The sequence below is a fragment of the Lepidochelys kempii genome, chromosome 9 (assembly GCF_965140285.1).
Source record: "Lepidochelys kempii isolate rLepKem1 chromosome 9, rLepKem1.hap1, whole genome shotgun sequence".
Taxonomy (NCBI): domain Eukaryota; kingdom Metazoa; phylum Chordata; order Testudines; family Cheloniidae; genus Lepidochelys; species Lepidochelys kempii.
Genome location: NC_136388.1, coordinates 102,931,702 through 102,955,696, shown reverse-complemented (window position 1 = coordinate 102,955,696; position 23,995 = coordinate 102,931,702). Strand labels below are relative to the sequence as shown.

Genomic DNA, 23,995 nt, shown 5'->3' with positions numbered 1-23,995 from the left:
AATAGCAGAAGTTCTAGTAAATGAATCCTTCACTGGATTTGGGGTCCCCAGTACAGCTGGGTGAGTAATTGAGTTTGGTTCTCAGCAGGTCTGGAAAATCTAAACATTTTGTTTCTGGGCATTTTTAAAGGGCTAGATTCACAATCATCAGCAGCAGCCACTACTGCTGCCTCCATGATATCTTTTAACCGGTTGGTTTGAGCAGGGGCTCTCAGCCTTCCCAGGCTGCTGTGCCCCTTCAGGAGTCAGCTCTGTCTTGCGTACCCCCAAGTTTTACCTCACTCAAAAACTACCTGCGTACAAAATCAGACCTAAAAATACAAAAGTGTCACAGCACAGTATTACTGAAAGATTACTGCTTTCTCATTTCTACCCTATAATTATAAAATACATCAACTGGGATATAAATCTTGTGCTTACATTTCAGTGTATAGCATAGAGCAGTACAAACAATTCATTGTCTGTATGAAATTTTAGGTTGTACTGACTTCACTAATGCTTTCTATGTCGCCTGTTGTACAAGTAGGCAAATATCTGGGTGAGCTGATGTAACCTCGGCAGAACTCTGGATACCTCCAGGGGTACGTGTGCCCCTGGTTGAGAACCACTGAGCTAGGGCACTTATCTGGGCTGTGGGAGACCTGGGTTCAAGTCCCCCCTCAGCCTGAGGTAGAGCAGGGATCTGAATTTGGGTCTCTCATCTTGGATTTTTCACAGTGCAGACCAGGCCTGAGATGGAGTGGTGTGCTGGAGGGCTATGGGGGCTTCTGGCCAGCATGTTTGATCTGTGGGCAATCATAGACATTGCTGAACCCGATTAACGTGCTAGCTACCTTTCATTCAGGCTAAATGGGAGAAGCAATTAAGCTCCTTTGTGGAGTAAGATAGCTAGAACAAAAGAATCATAGAATCATAGGACTGAAAGGGACCTTGAGAGGTTATCTAGTCCAGCCCCCTGCACTCATGGCAGGACTAAGGATTATCTAGACCATCCCTGACAGGTCTTTGTCCAACCTGCTCTTAAAAATCCCCAATGATGGAGATTCCACAATCTCCCTAGGCAATTTATTCCAGTGCTTAACCACTCTGACAGTTAGGAAGTTTTTCCTAATGTCCAACCTGAACCTCCCTTGCTGCAATTTAAGCCCATTGCTTCTTGTCCTAGCCTCAGAGGTTAAGAAGAACAATTCTTCTCCCTCCTCCTTGTAAAAACCTTTTATGTATTGAATGCCACCAGCCAAGGTGCTGGCCCATGTAGGAAGTCCTGAACAAGAACTAGCTCAGGGAAAGTAAGAGGGGTTTCTCTTGGACTGATTGAAAATACAGAGATTGTGCCATTGATTGGTGGAGCTGTGAGTGTCATCAGGAGAAAGCCAGAGAAACACTGTTAACATGACCCAGAGAGGGAGCAGAGAAAGAGCTGGAGAAGCAGGACTGGGTTTCTGGGCAAGGAAAGTCCCACGTATTGTTTGTTCCTATGGTATTCTGGGAAATAGGACTTTCGGGGCAATCGTTGTAAATAAACAGGTTTGCACCAAAGAAATCCCTGACTTGTATAATCAATTTCTTCTCCTAATGAAAAAACTTGGCAAGAACCTGCTTGGGCCAAGGGGCAATGTTATAAATAAAAAACTGGGGAGTTAAAATCTTCCAGGAGGGTTGGAGCCTGGGATTGTGACATGTATGGGTTGCTTCTGAAGTTCCCCATCCCCTCCTTCAAATTGATTTGGTGTCCATCTACTAGTACCAGGGACTCTCCCTTGTCCATTCTGCATAAAATGTTTCTGCTTCTGTCACCAGTCTGAAGCTCATACCTCCACAGCACACCACCCCCACTGGAGTGGTCAGAGCTGTATCGATACTGGTCACTACTTCATTGTGAAAACAACCAGATCCTAGTTCTGGCCTTGCTCAAAATGACACAATTCCTCACCACTCCTCTGCAAAGGCCATGATGCCGAAACTCCCTTTTTATTGCCCACATCCAGCTCTACTCACCCAGATCCTCCTTGCACTGGCCAGCCTGGGTGAAAAAGCTTCTACTGACTTCATAGCCACCAAAGAAGAAGAAGTAGCCAGGCACCTCCCGTAGCCAAGTACTGGTCAGGCCCTGGAAAAATCCCAGCAGGCCCTCAGATTGAAAGATATTTTTCACAGTAGCCCAGGTAGAGCTGCAAGAGAGAACACAGGCAATGTACCCAAACTCGGACCATAAGGGCCAGAAATGAAAACATAACGACACTTAGCATTACCTTTACCAACCCAGGATGATCAGTCAACCTAGAGCCATGCCATATTACCCCACATTCTCACTGAGACTGAATCCCAGATTCGTTTTCCAGGCCAAACTGGTCACATTCCAGCATTCGTGCTAGAGGCAGAATTTGAGGGGGAACGAAGAAAGGAGTAGGGAAGACTTGGTTTAAACTCATGTATCAGAGTGGGCTCTGGAGTATCATCCACTGACCTCCCTTGTTCCCTCATTTGCAAATGTTCTCCACAAATTGTCCATTGGAAACCTGGGATTAATTTGGGACATAGGCACAAAAACAGGAGAGCTGGGTAGCCTGGCAACCACAGCAGCAATGATCTGCACTGTGCCACGGGAGAGATGTTGGCTGCCAGCTCAGCCACAATACAGTGGCCAGGAAGTAGAGGAGGATGTTTGGTTGTGATAGAGGAAGGTTTCGGGTATGCTGTGGCATGCAGACCCACAGGCAGGCAGTATGGCCAGGAGGGACAGAAGGAAGCTGCAGGGCCCCACCCAGTAAGCACAAAGAACGTTTGCAATGCCTGGGTTTAGCACCAAGTCAGTTCTAGTCAGCTGGGCAGTGTGACACCCTCATCTTCCTGGGCAAGAGGGAATTCAGACCTGCTGCCTCACTCACAAACCTTCCACCAGGGCTGTGTGTAATTCACCAAAGCCTGGCCTGCTTCCCAAGGGGCTGCGATGTACCTGTGACATGCCAGTGCTGTTCGCCCAGTGACCTTCATCTCAGGTAAGGCCTGCATGTGGCATTTCACCAACTCCGCAGGGCACAGCACCATAGAGGAAAACACAGAAGAGAACGAGCCGGCAAGCGCACTCTGCAGGTTGCTGGCACCACAGGGCCCAAGAACACAAATGTTAGAGCTGAAGCTCGCCCCGCACAGGCCCAGGCTCTGCAGAGGGCCAAGCAGAGGCCCTCATCACCACTACCCTAGAAGAGGAATGTGACCTGCCTCCCCAACCCTGACTATCCCTTTGCTCAGGGACATCCCCACAGCCTTCTCTTGGGCCGTCACAGATGGAAAACATGGGCGACTCAGCTTCCCAAAATGGCATCACCCTAAATGCTGCCCCAAGTGCCCCCAACCTGAGCCCTGCAATGGGGCTTACAGCAGCCTTGCCACGCTGCTCCGCCTCCTGAGGTGTCCCCATGCCACACGCCTGCAGGGCCAGGCCATACCTCAGCTCCAGCACACTGCTCAGTCCAAACAGCTGCCTCACCAGCTGCTGACAGAAGCCATAGCAAGCGAACAGCATTGCGTTCTCTGCCACGTTAGCGAGCAGGGCTGGGGCGGTGCCCTGGTACAGCCCGGGCAGCCCTTCCTGCTGGTATGTCCGGACTGAGCAGTCAAAGAAACCCCGGTACATGGTGGGGAAGGTCTGCATCTTCACCTTGATTGTGTCAAAGGGCTGCCCACTAACCACGCATGCCACCCCGCCTGCAGAGACAAACCCACAGTCACCTCAGTGCCCCCCTTTGCCTCTGCTCCAGGGGCAAAGCCTCAGAGCACCTCAATGCCAGTCCTTCACCCCCAGCCCCTGGGGCAAAGCCCCCAGGTACCTCAGTGTCCCCTTAACCCTCCTAGGGCAAACCCCCAAGCTACCTCAGGACCAGTTCTTCACACATACACCGCCCCACCCAGGGCAAAGCCCCAGGGTACCTCAGTGCCAGGTGCTGGAGGTTGTAAGTCTCCTCTTCCCACAGCTGAGAGGCCCAGGATTGCAGGTGTCCTCTGAGCTAGAATTCCTCCCCCCGATAAGTTTTAACTTGCTCCTGAACTGTGGTTCTGCCTTATTTCAGGGATTCAGGTCCAACTCCTGCTGCCTTCCAGGCCTCACCGCTCTTCCTGTGGGGGCCCTATCCATGCATTTGGGTCAGGGCTCCCCTTCTCCCCAGCCTGGTATCTTGCCCTTCTGAGGAACCCAGATATGCTCCCAAATGATTCTACCTACCAATGCCCTCCGCCCCTTGCAGAGGACAGGCCCCAGCTCCCAGACTCACCTGCTGCCCCTGCAGTGAGGTGAACCAGTGCTTGTACCAGTGGGTGGGACTTGGCTGTGTCTGCAGACATCTCAGCGAACTGGACCACGCTGGACCCTAGAGCAGGAACCAGGCTGCAAATCAACCCACTACCAGCTCAGTGATGCAGAGAGCAGGGCAGGCAGCAGAGAGCAGAAGCAACAGGCTTAAGAGGCCAGCCTGCTGAAGAACCATATTGATCAAGTTTTCTTTGTACCTTTGGGAAGCAAACAGCAACTCTGAGATATCTGGGTATTTGGGGTGGAGGACCAGGTGCAGATTTGAAAGAGGGATTCGAGTCAGGGACATAGGGATTGGGAAGTTTGTGGGGGCTGTGAAGGAGGCTATTGTGGGTGCTGGGGTAGGACAAGGGCTGTGGAGCACGGAAGGTTGTGGGGAGCACAGGGACTGTGGAGATATGAGGGGGCTGTGGGCACAGAGGCTGGAGGGCATGTAGGGCGGCTGGAGGGAGCACAGAGGTAGGGGGAGCTATTGGGTGGTGGGAAAGAATTGCGGAGGCTGTGGGACGCAGAGGCTGTGGAGGGCATATGGACTGAGGCTACTAGGCAGGTTGGAGTGGGGCACAGGGCTGGTGGGAGAAGGCCTGGATGGGGGAGCCGGTCTGCCCCACTGACCCGGGTCTGAGTGGCATGGCACCTCAGCATTGTTGGCAGCAGCTGAGTCCTGCCTCAGCTGCAACGGAATGGATCAGGAAGCAGTAGTGGGCAGAGAAGTAGCCAGGGGCACAACTTGGGATTGCTAAGGGGTGCTGCACTTCCCTGGAGCAGCTTTGGGCTCGGAGTGCATGCAGATGGTGCTGGGGCAGTGGGTGTGTGTAACAGGGTACCAGGGCAGAGGGTATGTGTGGAGGTATCGGGGCACAGGGGGGTAGTGAGAGTGTATATGGGGTGCAGTAGGGCAGAGGGCACGTAGCAGGAGTGTGTATGTGATCTAGCGGGGCAGAGGGTGGGTAGCAGGAGCGTGTACGGGGTGTAGCGAGGCAGAGGGTGGGTAGCAGGAGCGTGTACGGGGTGTAGCGGGGCAGAGGGTGGGTAGCAGGAGCGTGTACGGGGTGTAGCGGGGCAGAGGGTGGGTAGCAGGAGCGTGTACGGGGTGTAGCGAGGCAGAGGGTGGGTAGCAGGAGCGTGTACGGGGTGTAGCGGGGCAGAGGGTGGGTAGCAGGAGCGTGTACGGGGTGTAGCGGGGCAGAGGGTGGGTAGCAGGAGCGTGTACGGGGTGTAGCGGGGCAGAGGGTGGGTAGCAGGAGCGTGTATGGGGTGTAGTGGGGCAGAGGGTGGATATTGGGAGTGTATACGGGGTGCAGCAGGGCAGAGGGCACGTAGCAGGAGTGTGTATGATCTAGCGGGGCAGAGGGTGGGTAGCAGGAGCGTGTACGGGGTGTAGCGAGGCAGAGGGTGGGTAGCAGGAGTGTGTACGGGGTGTAGCGAGGCAGAGGGTGGGTAGCAGGAGCGTGTACGGGGTGTAGCGAGGCAGAGGGTGGGTAGCAGGAGCATGTACGGGGTGTAGCGAGGCAGAGGGTGGGTAGCAGGAGCGTGTACGGGGTGTAGCGAGGCAGAGGGTGGGTAGCAGGAGCGTGTACGGGGTGTAGCGAGGCAGAGGGTGGGTAGCAGGAGCGTGTACGGGGTGTAGCGAGGCAGAGGGTGGGTAGCAGGAGCGTGTACGGGGTGTAGCGAGGCAGAGGGTGGGTAGCAGGAGTGTGTACGGGGTGTAGCGAGGCAGAGGGTGGGTAGCAGGAGTGTGTACGGGGTGTAGCGGGGCAGAGGGTGGGTAGCAGGAGTGTGTATGGGGTGTAGTGGGGCAGAGGGTGGATATTGGGAGTGTGTACGGGGTGCAGCAGGGCAGAGGGCACGTAGCAGGAGTGTGTATGATCTAGCGGGGCAGAGGGTGGGTAGCAGGAGTGTGTACGGGGTGTAGCGGGGCAGAGGGTGGGTAGCAGGAGTGTGTATGGGGTGTAGTGAGGAAGAGGGGGGTAGTGGGTATGTGTACAGGGTGTAGCAGGGCAGAGGATGGGTAGCGTGTCTCAGTGCAGGGGGTATTGTAGAAGAGGGGTAGTGTGTGTTTGTGTGTGTGTGTATGTGAAGATGGAGCAGTGGGCGTGTGGGCAGATGGGGGTTGTGGGGGCAGGGGTATCAGGGTAGTGAAGAGCTGTGCAGTAGAGGATCCAGGCAGAAGGGGGAGTGGGGATGTATTTAAAGAGTATCAGGGGAGAGCAGTGTTGTACAAAGAGGTAGCAGGACAATGGATGTATGTGCGGGGATGCAGTGGGTAAAGTGGATAGTGGAGGTGTGGGTAAAGGGGTGTCAGGACAGTAGGGGGTATGGCAGGTATTGGCAGTGGTAAAAGGCTATCAGGGTAGTGGAGGGGTGTGTGGTGGGGGATCAGGGCAGAATCACAGAATCGTAGAATCATAGAAGATTAGGGTTGGAAGAGACCTCGGGAGGTCATTGAGTCCAAAGCAGGACCAACCCCCAACTAAATCATCCCAGCCAGGGCTTTGTCAAGCCAGGCCTTAAAAACCTCTAAGGAAGGAGATTCCACCACCTCCCTAGGGAACCCATTCCAGTGCTTCACCATCCTCCTAATGAAATAGTGTTTCCTAATATCCAACCTAAACCTCCCCCACTGCAACTTGAGACCATTACTCCTTGTTCTGTCATCTGCCACCACTGAGAACAGCTGAGCTCCATCCTCTTTGGAACCCCCTTTCAGGTAGTTGAAGGCTGCTATCAAATCCCCCCTCACTCTTCTCTCCTGCAGACTAAATAACCCCAGGTCCCTCAGCCTCTCCTCCTAAGTCATGTGCCCCAGCCCCCTAATAATTTTCATTGCCCTCCGCTGGACTCTCTCCAATTTGTCCACATCCCTCCAATTTGTCCACAGAAGGGAGCAGTGGGGATGTGTTTAAAAGGGCATTGGCAGACGGGAGTAGTGGGTGTATGTACTGGAAGTATCAAGCCAGGGAGTCTAATAGGTGTGCGTGTAAAGGGGAAGTGGAGGGCTGTACAGTGGGGACTGGGGAGAGCGGAGCGAATAAAGAGGTATCGGGGCAGTAGGGGTGTTTCATGGCTGTACTGGGGCAAAGGGGAATCGTGGGGGGTGCATGAAGTCCACTAGGGACTTTGCTATTGCTTTTACCTGGGAGCTGTTCCGATTACTCTGGTGATGGGCCGCAATATAAACTCTTTAGACAAAGAGATGTGAAGGGACATTGGTGGGGGCTGTTTGCGCAGGCCTGTCAAGGCAGAGGTTGAGACTGAGAGTGTGAGGGAGGATAATTTGCCAGACACTACTAAATTCCAGCTCGGCTTTAATTTGCAGACTTCTTCCCTGCTTTCCAGCCAAACCTGATGCCCCAGGTGGCCCGGGAACATATTTCAGGCCCATTTACTCAGCCGTGACTTCCCAACGTCTGCCCTTTTTGCGGTGGGAGGGAGACCCTGGCGCATGTCTACCTGCAGTGCGCCAGGTTGCAGCCCCTCTTCCGGCTTCTCCAGAACCTCTTATTGAGGCACTTTTCCCCACACCTGTTTATTTATGCACACCCCATCCATGGCCCCACAAAGCGTCAGGACCACCTTGTCAACCTCCTCCCAACCATGGCCAGCCATTTATAACACCAGGGAGAGGAGGCTGGTTTGGGGGGGGGGGGGAGGAGTGCTCTGTGACTGTGGGACCTGGTTTAGTTCCCTTATCTGTTCACACATCCAGGCAGAGTTCCTTTGGGCCACATCTGCTGGCTCCTTGGATACCTTTGAGGAGCAGTGGGCACTGTCTGGGGTTCTCTGCTCGGTGTCCCCTTCAGGTTCCCTAATTTTGGCCCTTTGATCCTCACGCCTGTTCCTGTTTTTTTCCTTTATTGTCCCCCGAATTTAGTTGAGTTCTGGGCTCAGTATCTCCTCCACAGGCTTGGGGAGGAGGGGGGGGCTTTTAGCTGTGGGCAGGCTTACGCCACCCACTTCCCAGCACCCAATAAGATACTCAGCAGTGACCAGAAAGTACAGGGTTCAAAGGAGAGACGTGTCCCTGAGGAGGAAAGTGGGTTCTGCACTAGTCCTTCTAATACCTGCCCACATATGGTGAAGTAGATAGCTCAAAACATTAAATCAGTGGGTGCATTCTCCCTCTCGGAGAATCACAGAGCTTTCCCTGCTCTCCCCCTTGGCTGCAGTGCGGGAGGTGTTTTTTCCTGAATGTGCCCATCCTTCCCCCCTCCCTCCCAGTATGTGAGCCATACCATGGCCTCAAAGGTTCCAGGTATACTAACCCGAGAAGCCGCTTTGCAAATAGGATGTAGGAATCTCGTGTATCTGTCACATTTCAAAGCTAGCAAGTTCAAAACCTGTTAACGACATGAGTCTTTAATGTTCTTTATCAATTTGGTTTTAGATTAATTCCTACTGTGTTTTTAAAGCAAGAGGTACAACATCATGGGCCCACAAATAGCACAAGTTTTTCAAAATAATGATAAGAGTCCTTTGGCTTCACACATGTAGAAGGCCAAGTGAGAACCATACTTTCATGAGCAACTAGAATCTCTATAAAAACAGCAGAACTCAAAAAGGGAAAGCGGTTTAAATAGACAAATCAAACAACTGAGGCTAAGAAGATCCCATCCTATTTCAGAACTTTGGTGGGTTCCCATGACTTCTAGGAGGAAACAAGTTTAATGTGGCAGTTTTTATAGATTCAACATCTTTACATGGTTGAACTGTTCATTTCTAAATACAGACTGTTCTCTTTCTCTGGCCAGTGCTACCTCTCTTCATATCTAGTAGGTCTGGCAGAGGCCTTTAAAAGTCTTACAAGGTATTTGTACTGCACGCTATCAATCAAGTTAGTTCAAATAAGTCCTTTTTCTCTCTGTAGAGCAGATGTATAAGGATGGTGGAAGCAGCTTCCTCAATGCTCGTTGGAGGCACTTGACATTCCTAAACAGGTAACTACTAGCTGTTGGAGTGGAATAGTCTCTGCTTGTCCCAGCAGCCAGATTCCCCGCAAAAGATGGCACTAAGTTCCAGCTAGGAGGTTGTGCAAATGAGAGAGGCAGGACAGGGCCAACTGTGAGATGCCCTTCAGCAGACATATTTACAGGCACAAGCTGTTCAGGCGGATAGCTGCCATTAAGTAACTTGAGCCCTCTCAGTATATACTCTTGAGGGTCAGTCAGAAAATAACCCAATAAACCTAAAAGCCAAATAACAAAGTACCCTTGAACATCCATAACCCCCAACTCAGCCCACAGAAGACCAAGTACAGTTAAAATCACAGTTAAGGTAAAAACAAAAAAATACACATGCAAAGCCCCCTGATTGATGGAGCTTACAGTGCCTTCTGTAGTAAGATGAGGCCCTAAAACATTAACCCTTGTATCAGGGGGCCGGTATGATGCCTAAGGCCTGAACTAAAGTAATGGTCCAGACTTTGCTAATATAAAGCTAAGTTAATTTGTGAGCAAAAGGCAGGCCCCGCTCACAGAAGCTGGCAAGAAGAGGGCTGACGTTGCAAAAATACACATACCTAAAAGGTACCACAACACTCCGATATTTGCACATTCCACAGATAACAAGGAACAGGCTGACCCATCCTAAAGACGGGCAAAAGGGCAGTATGATGGATACGGTTGCTTTGTTCGAACCAACATGTACAAGGTGAGAGGCGGCACCTTGCTACATAGAGGGGTTGCACCTCAATACGTCAGGAGTGATGTGTAACTTGTTTGTACCTGTGTATAAGAACGCATCCCTGGGGAGTTGTCTTGGTCTGGTGTAGGGGGCAGTGGTAAATCCCGCCACTGACTGAGCCGGTCCAATGTCAGGGAGCACATAAGTACTAGCAGAACTGTAGACAGCTGATCTGGGGAGCTAGAGACTGTGTTTCGTTTGGCAATAAACCTGGCCGGGTGCCTTCGTACCTTATCTGAGTCTGTGGTCATTGGGCGGTTTGCTCAACATCTGGGGTGCCAGCTATCTGCGTAGAGCTGAGACAGCACACAGGGAGCACACACACACACGCAGCCAACTGTTATCAACATTGGATAGAGCAGAGCACCACACTGGTGACATCTGACACCACCTTCGGCTGAGCAGAGCTGCAGCGCTACAAGGAGTTAATGACAAGGGTGCAAGCAGCCAGCTGTTTTACAGCTGCTGTCATTCCAGTGTACAGTGAGTGGTGTCTCAATGACCAAGGCTCATTGGGTGCGTATTGGGAGGACTCTGATCATTTCAGTCCATGCCCAAGATGAAATGGGAGTGATGAACCCCAGACAGTGTACAGTGAATGAGCAGCCATGGTCATAGAAACATTGATGTGAAGAAGGGTCATTACAGGATAGAGACCCCGGAGCCTATACAGAGGCAGAACAATCAGTCCTGTCTGCCTCCTCTGAGTAATTGTTCCAGGGAAAGAAAGCTCCATTGATGGAAAAGTAAGGGAAGTGCAGAACTAGAAGTAATGAACATGGAGACTAAATTCTCTTACCTTCCTAGAATACCTTCACCGTACAGTTGGGAATTTCTCTAGGGAGCAGTGTGAGTTGAAAGCCAGAACTCAATGAATGCAAGTTAAGTGACACAAAGAGAACCAGAGATTAGAATATTGCAGGGCTTGCTCAAGCTATTTCCCATTAATGATTGGAAAGTTTGCCTGGTGAATGGGGGACTAAAATTAATTGGTTTAGGCAGTTCACTTTGAGGCACCCAGCTTCAGGGACCATCTCTGCACTGGCCTCTGGAGCAGTAGTTGCGCCAGTCAGGGAGTTGTCATGGAGTGGACCATACCTCAATGTGCAAATTGTTTTATGGACATCTGCTCTCCCAGTCATTATTGCATAGACCCATCTCCCCTCCCTCTAGTGATGCAGTATGATCTCTGAGGATAATTGCTGACATGGAAGAGTGATATTAGGAAAGTATTTAAGGTGTTTTAGATTCTTTTAATGTAATTTGATATCGGGAGAAAAGGAGGCAAGTCAATATCATGTGGCTAGCCAGCATTCTGCAGACCAATTTGCAAACCATTGGCTTAGGTGATCTAATGTGAATGCCTGGCTTACGTGATCCAGCTCCCATTTCTAATTCCAGAATTGACAAATAAAAACATGTAGTTACTTTCTTGGGCACTTGCACAACCTACGTCCTGACACCCTGATTCTGGTGGCTTTGGACTCCATTCTAAGGATGGGCTAAGGATTGTTAGGCTCCATATTTTCTTTTCCTTGGAACTGTAATAATAAGGACCAATTCCCCTAGAGCATCATCGCTATCAACACTTCCCTGCTCTGATTCACTCTCTCCTCTATAGGTGGCTCCCTCTGTATACAGATAAGAGATTAATTTGTATACCCTGGACACTAAACAGAAAAATTAGTGTTTTGGCTTCCCTCTGTGGTGGCACTATTTAGACTTGCCTGCCTGCGAGCATGATGCTAAGGCACAGGAAGCGGATTCTCTAAACACAGTCAGACTAGGAATACAGACAATAGGAAGAGGCATTCTGGCTCAGATCTTCTGTCTCTCTAGTGCAGTGTCCTTTCTCTAACATTTGCCAGCACCACGTTTCAGAAGAAAGTAAGTTTACTTACCTGTAACCGAGGTCCTTTGTGCATCCTCTGCATATTCCCACTCCTGGGATGTGCCAACCAGTGAAGCCTGAACAGTAAAATTCTACTACCAATAGCCGTTGGAGTATCCACGCAACTGCCTTACCTCTCCCACACACCCCTGAACTCTGGACATTCTAGGGCAATGGTTTAGAAAGGAGCATGTTGCTCCACTGCCTAGGTTCCATCCCCTGGGATCCCAAGTTCTCTGATAAGTAGGACTTCAAGGTAGTGGGGAATGATGGGTGGGGAGCGTGAATATGCAGAGTCTGTCTCGAAGAAACTCGGTTACAGGGAAGTAACCTTAACTTCTTCCTTTGGGTGTCCTGGGCATATTTCCACTCATGGGACAGATTAATAAGCAGTACTGGGACCCAGGATAATGGGAGCTGGAGTTCTAGTTAAACAAGGAGTACATGATTGCCTGCCAAACTTTGCATCCAATCTAGATTGCAGGTGTACAGAATAAGGTTTAGTAAAAGTTGAACAGAACGCCAGGTTGCTGCTCTATCTCTCTCTAACATAGGAACATGTCTAGAGAGCCATGCAAGCTGCCTTTGATCTAACTGAATGAGTTCTGATGCCCTGTAGAATGGATAATCCTGACAATTTATAAGATTCATATATACCCAATCTAACCCATCTACAGAGAGTCTGTACAGAAATACCTTTCCTTTGTTTTTTGGTCCATGAGCTATAAACAGCTTTGAAGACTCTCTAAACTGTTTAGTCCTGTCTAACTAAAAAGATAAATTACACACATTAGATGGGAGGAGAGCATTAGCTCTCCATAATGAGTATGGGGTTTGAGGAAAAATTATAGATTGATATATGTGAAAATCAGAGACTACTTTTGGTAAGAACTTAGAATGAGTGCAAAGAACCTCTTTATCCTTATGAAACACAGTAAATGGTGGATCAGCCATTAATGAATGCAATTCACATGCATCTTACGGAAATGATTGCTATCAAAAATACTGTTTTGGCAGATAAATGAATTAGAAACAGCTCTCCAGAGGTTCAAAGGGAGGTCTTATTAATTGTGCTAGTACTACATTAAGATCCCAGAAGGGCATAGGAGTTTTTATTGAAGGATACAAATTATTAGGGCCTTCTACAAACCCCTTAATTGTATCATTAGTACAAACTGATTTTCCCTCTACAGATGCATGATATGCTGATATGGCCGAGAGATGAACCTTAACTGAAGATGCTGAAAGAAATGTCTTCTTAAGATACAATAAATACTCTAATATTTAATTAATTGGTGCCACATACCGAGCCACATTACACATGGAAATCCACAATACAAACCTTTTCCATTTAAGACAATAGCATTTCTGTGTGGGTTCTTTTCTAGAATATAATAGTACATGCTGTACTTCTAATTAAAGGCTTTCTTCTAGTCCAGCTAACGGTCTACTCCCCATGCAATCAACAGAAGGGATCAAAGGTCCGGATGATAGACCTTCCCTGTTTGTTGTGACAAGTCCGATGTCTGTGGTAAAGGTTCCACTAATCCTTTTGACAGATGTATCAAATCTTTATACCACTGTTGTCTAGGCCATAATGGGTGCTATTAAGATCACCCAGGCTTTGTCCTGTCTTATCACTCTCTAAATAAGAGAATATGGGGGGGAAAGCATACATTAAACCCTGATCCCAGTGTATTAGAAAGCATCCAATATTGATTCCTTGCCTCGGTCTGCTCTGGAACAATATCTCTAGAATTTCCTATTGCTGCAATGGCGTTCTGTTCCGCTGCTACATGAATTGCTACTGGATGACTATCATCTTCTATACAAAGACTCTTGGCCTCCCTGTATAATTTCACAGGGTAAGTGCCTATTTGTCATAGTCTGTTACTACCTGAAACTGCTTTGTTTCCGAGTTGAGGTAGAAAAGACCTAAGGGCTAGTTTGATTGTGTCCATTCTAAAATATTGATGTGTAAGTTCCTTTCCTTTGGTGACAAATGATCTCTGACCAACATTTTGATGTTCAGATAGGCTCCCCATCCTGGGGTAGATGCATGTATTATTGCATTATGATGATCTATCCACCACATTAATGATGTTATGGAATTAATATTTTTCAATGCATGCTGTTTAAATCTGATTTGTAATTCTTTGCTAACCACTGCTGAAGGTTCTCTCATCTGGAGATGAGCATAAGGAATCAGTGCTGTGGTTGATACAGCAGACCTGGCAACCAAAAGAAGAAAACAATCAGTTGTCTTGGTATTTGGTGGTGGTGACATGTACATCTTTTTATTTTGACATCTCTCTCCTCTTTCAGAAAAGCTCTCCCCACAGCTGAATCCAATATGGCTCCTATAAAAAGAATCCTTTGACTATGGTTTAGGCATGACTTTCCCCCAAATTATATGTAATCCCAGACTGACAAATAGTGAACATATTAGATTTACATGTAGTAAGATCTGTTCCCTGGATGCTGCTTTTGTTAACCCATTGTCTAGGTACATGTATTGTGACAAAGTTCCTCCTCTACCTTGGTAGGTCTTGCGCTCATTGGCAGATTTGCTCGCCTTGGAGATTCACGGCAGCCCCCAGTTTGTCCATTTTCGTGAACCCACAGTCCAGGTCAATTCCTCCTGTATCTGACCAGGAGTTAGGAGGTTTGGGGGGAACCCGGGCCCACCCTCTACTCCGGGTTCCAGCCCAGGGCCTGTGGAATGCAGCCGGCTAGAGTGCCTCCTGGAACAGCTGTGCAACGGCTACAAACTCCCTGGAATACTTCCCCATGGCCTTGTCCCAACACCTTCTTTAGTCTCATCACAGGACCTTCCTCCTGGTGTCTGATAATGCTTGTACTTCTCAGTCCTCTAACAGTACACATGATCACTCTCAGCTCCTAGTGCCTCTTGCTCCCAGCTCCTCACATGCGCACCACAAACTGAAGTGAGCACCTTTTTAAATCCAGATGCCCTGATTAGCCTGCCTTAATTGATTCTAGCAGCTTCTTGATTGGCTGCAGGTGTTCTAATCAGCCTGTCTGTCTTAATTGTTTCCAGAAGGTTCCTGATTGTTCTGGAGCCTTCCCTGTTACCTTACCCAGGAAAAAAGGAACCTACTTAACCTGGGGCTAATATATCTGCCTTCTATTACTCTCCTATAGCCATCTGGCCCGACCTTTTCACAGTATACATACACCCCCACCTTTTTAGATATGCTGCCACAACAGACAGGCATTTTGTAAGCACAATGGGTGCTGCGGACAACCCGAAAAGGAGGACCTTGTACTGAAAATGGTCCTCTCCAGTAACAAAACACAGGTACTTCTGCTGACGTGATCTTATAGAAATGTGGATGTATGCACCTTTTAAGTCCAGACCTGTGAACTAATCCTGGAGGGAAAGAGAAGGTATTATAGAAGTTAGAGACAACATGCGGAAGTGAAATTTCTTTCTATAAGTGTTTGAACTCCTTCAATCCAAAGGCCCTCCATCTTTTTTTAGAATTAGAAAATAATGCAAGTAAAACCTCTTGCACCTAATTAGTAGAGACAGAACCTCCTTTTTTCAACAAATTGAGATAACTTTGATCTCTGTCCAGATATGAAGTAGGTTGGTTGCTGAGGGAAAGGTTTTGAACTGAATTGCATAACTGCATGAAATAACTTCTAATATTCATCTGTCCATTATTAACAAATCCCACTGGTAATAAAAACAGGACAAGCAGTCCCCAAACGGTGGATAAATAAAGTCCAAGGGGGACTGGTTTGAAGCTCTGTGTCCTTATGTCAAATTTGGTGTCTTGGAGAAACCATAGAAGACAGATTGGAAAAAAAAAACAAAAAAAACTTTCCCTTTATTATTGCAAGGTTTAAATGTCTTCCTCTATTGTAGCTGGTGTTGTGGGGTATAAATGTTGAGGTTGGCAGTGATATGGAATTCTCTGATAATTGTAATGAAGTGAAGGAGATGAAGAAGGAGGGTATTGCCAATGATACTTGGGTAACGGAGTCAAATACAGCCTCTTCCCTGTATTAAGGAAACCTTGGCAGTAGATCTTACATTGTTCCCCTTCTCTAGTACCTCATCAGTCTGAATCCTAAACAGACCTTCTCCTTCAAATGGACAGTCCTCAATCCTTCTTTTTGTTGAGACTCCTTCACGAGATCTTACCCATCCATGTCTCCTTAGTGAGCCAAAGCTACAGAACTTGCTGAAGTATCTGAGGAGTCAAAAGCCGCTCTCAACTACTGCTTAATGACATTCTGTCCTTCAGTCAAAATGGCATTTGATAACCGTGTGTTGCTCTGGGAGCACATTAAGGAAAGAGGGCTTTTTGTTCCAGAAATGGTATTGGTACCTAGCTTTGCCAACTTCATTAGTTGAATATGTGCACATTTAATGTAGCTGACGAAAATATTTTTTTCCCTAATGCATCCAGCCTCTTCCTTTCCTTATTCAATGGAGCAGAGTGAGCTTGGGCACCTTTTAATCTATAAAGTGCCACTTCAAAACACCAACAAATTAGGAGGTGGATGAGTATGAAACACAGCAAGTCATTCTTGAGGGAACTGATATAATTTGTCTGCCTTCTTAGACAGGCTGAGTGGTTGAGGGAGTTTTCCAGACTGCCTTTGCTGATTGAAGCAATCCCTCTAACAAGAGAAGTCTGACTTGTTGACTAGTCATTGCCCCTCAAATTTTGAAGATGTTGTGGAGCAATCATCGCATTCTAACAGAAGGAATATGTAATATTTTCAACATTCAAGATACTAACTTATGAAAGTCTACAGCATCTTCCGCTGGTGATGACACTGAGAGGACCCTCACATTTTCATCCAGAGAAGGCATATCCGTTAATTCTGAATCAGACTCTTCCAGCTCCAGTTCCTCCTTCTCGGATAATATTTCACCTATTTCCATATGCGACTTGTTCTGAGTAAGCTGCATTGGTTGGTCCTTATCCCTTGGATCTGACAACTGAAGGTCCTCCTCATACTGTTTTGCTGAAGGTCTGACCCTATACATTGGTCCTTCCTGATAAGGTGCCAGAAATGGCCAGTGAGAACACTTTGCCCAGGGAGGTACCTGCCACTCAGGTCAAAACCCCACTGATGGATCAGGCTGGAAATACCTTTATGCCAGTTGGTTCCCGTGGGGCTGCAGTGAACTGATTATAATAATTTTTTCCTGGTTCTAACCTGCAATCTGCATCACTCTTCTGGCCCCAATCCATTTGCGGCTCTGATGGGAACAGAGACAATAATCTTCTTGAAAAAGGAGAGCAGAGAGAAGTTCTTCTCCAGGGGTCCTGAAGGGGTCTTAGAAGAAGACAGCAGCACAGGGCTCCTGCCACTTTCCTGTTCTTTGCTGACTCTCGGAGAAGCAGTCAGCCTGACTGGGTGTAGTACCTCATGTGACGTGTCCTGAGACGCAGTACTAGCTCAACTGTCGACGGAGCCATGAATGGAGTTGCCTGACGAACTACTGCTTTAACTGTAATGCTATGCGGTGGCATGCTAGTTAGCAAACCCTCTTCAGTTCTCTTAATTGGATCCTTAAAGCTCACGCTCAGGACAGGCTCCTCTGGATCAGATAGTGTTGGATCCATAGAGGTATGACTCCTAACTCTGCACTGAAATCTTCAATCAGAGCCTGGCTCCATTATGAGATTCTTTCCTGGTAAGTCCTTCTCCCTCCGAGTAGCTCTTTGTAATGAGGCCGACCCCAATGAGGGCTGCACATTTTTCCTCGGTACTGCAACAAAGTCTCTCTGAATCGGGACAACTCTGGAAACAGATTGTTGGACCCTAAACTCTCTTGGATCCTATGTCTGAAACAGAAGCGGAATCTCGCTTTTCCCTGGCTCATTTGGTTAGAGGGGGAATTGAAGCTGGTCTCTGAGAACTGGCCGCTGCCATCAGTGCTTTTTGCAATGGAATTGCCTGGAGCCAGTTCTGTCTTTCTTTGCCCTTCTGGCAAATATTGAGCAGATCAGACATTTAGAGGGAGAATGCCCTTCTCCCAAACATGCCAAGCATCTGGCACGTGCATCTGACACTGGGAATACTGCTGGGCATGAGCCACATCTTTTGAAACCAGACTCCTTAGCCTTCTGATCCAGTATGTTATACTTTAACTAACTAGCTCTAAATAACAATGCCCCTCTGCCATGTACATTGGCCAAACCGGACAGCAAAAGAATAAATGGACACACACGTCTGACATCAGGAATCATAACGTTCAAAAACCGGTAGGAGAACACTTCAACCTCTCTGGCCACTCAGTGAAAGACTTAAGGGTGGCAATTTTGCAACAGAAAAGCTTCAAAAACAGGCTCCAAAGAGAAAAGGAGTACTTGTTGCACCTTAGAGACTAACACATTTATTTGAGCATAAGCTTTCGTGAGCTACAGCATCCGATGAAGTGAGCTGTAGCTCACGAAAGCTTATGCTCAAATAAATGTGTTAGTCTCTAAGGTGCCACAAGTACTCCTTTTCTTTTTGCGAATACACACTAACATGGCTGCTACTCTGAGACTCCAATGAGAAACTGCTGAGCTTGAATTAATATGCAAACTAGATACTATTAACTTGAGTTTGAATAGAGACTGGGAGTGGCTGGGTCATTACACACATTGAATCTATTTCCCCATGTTAAGTATCCTCACACCTTCTTGTCAGCTGTCTAAATGGGCCATCTTGATTATCACTACAAAAGTTTTTTTTCTCCTGCTGATAATAGCTCTCTCTCACACACACACAAAGGTGGAAGTTGCCATACAAACTGTAAGAGGCTAATTAATTAAGATGAGCTATTATTAGCAGGAGAAAAAAAACTTTTGTAGTGATAATCAAGATATATATCTTCTGACTATATGTTCCATTCTATGCATCCGATGAAGTGGGCTGTAGCCCACGAAAGCTTGTGCTCTAATAAATTTATTAGTCTCTAAGGTGCCACAAGTCCTCTTGTTCTTTTTGCGGATACAGACTAATACAGCTGCTACTCTGAAACATGTCTGAGATAAGACACAAGAGTAGATGGACTACGAATCTGGTCCAGTATGGCATTTCTATACAAAATAAACAGTTGGCTGTGTCCTGAAGTAAAAAAAAGTCATATGTGTGGGCTGGAGTATATTTAAAAGACCCCCTCAAGAGGCAGAGTTTGCATAGCTGTGGTGGGAAGAGGAGGGTAGGGAATATTTGGCTAAGTGGAGACAGGCAGGAGTTTATTAGTGCTTTTTTAAAAAGGAATTCAACAACCTGGAAATCTTCCCTCAACAAATTAAAACCAGTCAGGACCCAAACTCTGGCAAGGTGTAAAAAGCAGTAAGCCAAAAACATTAAGTTAAAAAATAAAACCTCTTAAATTTAGGAGAAGGAAGGCTGCACATGTGCCTACAGTCCCCCATAAACCAAAGAATGAGGGACATGTACAAAGGATAGTACTGTAGCAGAGAAAATAAGTGAACTTACTGTAGAAGCCAACAGGGAAATACTTATTCCAAAACAACTTTTCATGAGAAATCAGACCTTTTTCTTATAGCTGAAAAATTTTCTGAATCAAGGGGCACAATCTCCAAGAACATCTAGTACTGAGCCCAAGATTCTAAAGAAGATAAAATGTAAAATAGCAGTGCTAGTAAGAGATGCAATATCCTTAAACAGCAGCTGTCTTAGGAGACCAGAAAGATGATGAGACACGGTTTGTACACAGTACAGAGCCAAGGGAAATAATTGGCATCAGCTGGGCAAGTCTCAGCTCTGTTCTAACAGCTGAATGAAGGCTACAAGAGCACACTGGAGTGATGTTGATGGACAGTGAGAAGCATTTCGAGGAGCTGGTGAACTCTGCCCGCCTGCTCAGATGATGGCGAATACCAGTGCTTCACAAACTTCACTGGCAATCTAGGAATCTTACCAGACCTCATTATTGTTCTTGGAGTCCCAGGTAGCAGCAGAGAACAGAAATATATCTTTACCTTGTTAGTGGCCAAAAGACTATATTTTCCCTCTCATTTCAGTCCTCATCTTTGTCATCTCTCTAGGCTACACTGCTGCAATATGCTCTTGGTAGGGCTCATGCTGATGGACACACAGAAATGAAGGTTACTTACCAGTTGCTGAAGTTCTTCACATAGCCTCTGCACATTCACACTTGTGGGATTAAGGTGCTTGCATTGCGAGCTTCTGGAGAGCAGTGTCCATCCCAGAGTCACTCTCTCCTCCCCGCAAGTGAGGCTCTGAGGGTGTAAGGGGGAGTGGCCAGTTTCACCTAGTAATTAAGGAATTCTTACCTTGAGAAGATGGCAAATAGTGCCAATGTGCAGAGCTCATCTAAAAGAACTGCCCAAATGAAAATCAGCTCCGGATACCTGGTCTAAAATGTCAGACCTTCCTCTTCCCCAGACCAAGCCTCAGTGAGGCGGGGGGGGGGGGGAGAGAAGCTACATCACTTCCCAAACTTCCTGGCCGCCTCATCCAGGAGGTGAATGTGCACTGCCCGGGTGGTTTATGCAACACTTGACAATTGCATTGCCCTTAGAATCTGAAGGCATCCTTCAGCAGAGGCAGAAATTCTTTGCAGGCTAGACCCACTCTAGATAATTATGTGATGACTGGTCTCCTCCTGCTGAGGTCCAGGTATTATGAACTGATGCAGGTGAGGCCTCCATACCAGATGATCAGCAAAGAACAAAAAGAATCCTGACAGTGGTACTGGTCCATTACTAGATAGAAATGGCAGAATTACCAACAGTAATGCAGAAAAGGCAGAGGTGTTCAATAAATATTTGTTCTGTATTTGGGAAAAAAATGATGATTGTAGTCATACCATATAACACTCATTCCATTCCACTAGTATCTCTGGAGATTGTAAACAGAAGCTACTAAAGGTTAGACATTTTTAAATCAGCAGGTCCGGATAACTTGCATCCAAGAGTTTTTAAAAAGAGCTGACTGAGAGGCTCACTGGACTGTTAATGTTGAGCATGGGGGAAGCTCCAGAAGACTGGAAGAAAGCAAGTGTTATACCAATATTTAAAAAAGATAAACTGAATGACCTAAGTAATTACAGGTCTGTCAGCCAGACATCAATTCCAAGCAAGATAATGGAGCAGCTGATGCAGTACTCAATTAATAAAGAAAGAAAGGAGGGTAAAATAATTAATGCTAATCAACATGGATGTATGGAAAACAGATTCTCATAAAAAAATCCAGTTAGCTTGACCGATTACAAAGTTGGTCGACAGAAGTAGTAGTGCTGACATCATACACTTGAGACTTCTGTAGGGTGTTTGACTAGGGAATATTTTGATCAAAAAAGGAGAATGATACAAAATTAACACAGCACACATTAAATGGATTTAAAACTGGCTAACTGATAGGTCTCAAAATAGAATTAGAAAAATAGAATTAGAAATCGGGAATCATCATAAAGTAGGTGTTTCTAGAGGGGTCCTGCCAGATTTGTTCTTGGCTCAACACTATTTAACATTTTTTATTAACGACCTGGAAGAAAACAAAATCATCACTCAGTTTGTAGATGACAAAAAACTGGGGGAAAATGGTAATTAATTAAGAGGACAAGTCACTGATTCACAGCAATCTGGATCACTTGGTAAACTGGGCACAAGCAAACAATATGCTTTTTAATATGGCTAAGTGCAACTGCATAGAGCTAGGAACAAAGAATGTAACCCATACTTACAAAATGGGGGACTCTATCCTGGGAAGCAGTGACTGAAAATTTTTGGGGGGTCATGGTGGAACACTGTGGCCAAAAAAGAGCTAATGCCCTCCTGGGATGCATGAACAGAGGAATCTCAATTAGGAGTAGAGAAGTTATTTTACTTCTGTATTTGAAACTGGTACAACTGCACATGCCTATCAAGCATGTGGTATCTCTTATCCAGTGAATTGTCCCAGTAACTATGTGGGTGAAACCAGACAATCACTATGCTCTGGAATGAACTCACACAGGAAATTGAAAAAAAGACAAAAATACCATCACCTGCAGGTGAACACTTTTCACAAATCGATCACTCTATATCTGATGTACCAGTCCTCATCCTGAAAGGAAACCTACACAGCACTTTCAAAAGACAAGCCTGGGAACTTAAATTTATTATTTAGCTAGACACTAAAAATCATGGATTGAACAGATGCTGGATGTATGGCTTCTTACAACTTTGTGTAACTCATTAACCCCCCCTCTCCTTTTGGTCCTATGACTGCAGAGGTGTTAATGGTCCAGTCTACCTTGAATGGTCCCTTACAATATGTGCTAACTACTTATGCTAAACAATCAGTTCCACCTGGCCTTGTGTTGCTTTTGAAGCCCTGAGGAAGAGCTCTGTGTGGCTCAAAAGCTTGTCTCGGTCACCCACAGAAGTTGGTCCAATAAAAGATATTGTTTCACCCTTCCTTGTCTAATCTCTCTCTGCGACTGTACGGCATGCTGGGATACTGTATACAGGTCTGGTGTCCACAGTTCAAGACAGACATTGATAAACTGGTGAGGGTTTAGAGAATAGCCATGAGAATGATGAAAGGATTGGAAAACATTCATTATAGTAATAGACTCAGGGAGTTCGGTCTACTTAACTTAACAAAGAGAAGGTTAAGGAGTGACTTGATTACAGTGTATAAGTATCTGCATGGGGAACAAATATTTGATAATATATTTGATATTTGAGAACAGTTTAGAAAGGAAAGGTATAACACAATCCAATAGCTGGAAGTTGAAACCAGACAAATTCAGACTGGAAATAAGACGTACATTTTTGACAATGTCAGTAATTAATCACTGGAACAATTTACCAAGGGTGACAGTGGCTTCTCTGTCACCAACAATTTTAAAATCAAGGTTGGATGTTTTTCTAAAAGCTCTGGTCTTGGAATTATTTTGGGGAAGTTCTATGGCCTGTGTTATACAGGAAGTCATACTAGATCACAGTGGTCTTTTCTGGCCTTGGAATCTATGAATCTGCAAAGTCTTCAATATTACTAGCAGATACATAATTGCAAAGTATGCTCTGTTCTTATGCACGCAGGTTGAGTTTGGCTTGTTAGAAGCAAAAAAATCCTTCTCTAAAGTCCTGCTCCTTGGATGGCCTCTTACTAAAAGCCACTTTTTTGAGCATAAGTTAACAGTGTAAGCCCAGCTGCAGCATCTCCAGCCACCATTCCTATTCTGAGCTGTCAGCAGTAGAGAGACCCCTAACAAAACAAAACCTCATCAGCATCCATCATGAGCTCTGAAGTCATCCTGTCCTTAACATCCCACCTAATGCACAGCACCCTTGGAAATTATCCCACAACTGGTCTCTGCTGCAGTTTCTTCTCAGTGACATGCATAACAATCCTGTGTTACTGACTTCTCCTGACAGTTCCCTTGTAAAGGTCTCAGACAGTTTTTTAGTCTGCTCCCCAGCTTGCTTTAAAAGACATTCAAATGAGAATAAAGCTATCTCACAAACATACGTACCAGAGAGAGGAGTTTTGGCCTGTAGTTGCGTAGCTGCCACTGGATGTATCTTTTGGCTTGTAAGATGAACTTTGAGCAGCGCTAAGTTCCCCTTTCCCCGCCATCCTCACACCCTGTTTTTGTCCCTGTACTCTTAGAAAAAGGTTAGCCAGTCTAGTCCTTATCTTACATTATTACTGTGGTGAAGGGAAAGGTCACAACAGCTGACTCCAATACCTGAGCAGTCCCTGTTTTCCTAAGACATTTTTCTCCTGCTTCTGCAGTTCAGTAACAAGCAAAAAAGCAGAGAGGTAGCATGGCAGAGGTTATCAGATTACCTAGACATTTGATCTTGCCTTTCCACACACATTATGAAGTTAGAAACTCTAGGTATTGATCACACCACATTGTACCTGTTTCAGCCCTATGCAGAGAGGTGGGACAGATCAGCTGTAACTCAGACACATGACCCTATTGTCCCATCAGTAGGGTGCAGAGGAAAGATTAGGCAGCTTTCCAGACAACTCAACTACACAACAATCCAGGACCTCAAATACCTACCAAGCCAAGGTAACCCAAAAAGAAACAAGTGACAAAACTACTACATCAGTTCCAATAAAAACATCTTAGCAGCACATGA

At 46.5% G+C, this 23,995-nt stretch overlaps 1 protein-coding gene across 1 annotated transcript in view; it reads right to left on the bottom strand.

The window, feature by feature from the left end:
* The window catches only part of LOC140916799 (mitochondrial ornithine transporter 1), a 34,754-nt gene extending 16,501 nt beyond the window's left edge, over positions 1–18,253 (bottom strand). The window contains exons 1-5 of the mRNA XM_073358667.2: positions 8,575–18,253; positions 4,272–4,506; positions 3,450–3,708; positions 2,957–3,097; positions 1,999–2,171 (exon numbers count right to left, since the gene is read on the bottom strand). Coding sequence (XP_073214768.1) covers positions 1,999–2,171; positions 2,957–3,097; positions 3,450–3,708; positions 4,272–4,341 — 643 coding nt within the window. The 5' untranslated portion in view covers positions 4,342–4,506; positions 8,575–18,253. The remainder of the gene's footprint in view (positions 1–1,998; positions 2,172–2,956; positions 3,098–3,449; positions 3,709–4,271; positions 4,507–8,574) is intronic.
* Between the last annotated feature and the right edge of the window lie 5,742 nt (positions 18,254–23,995).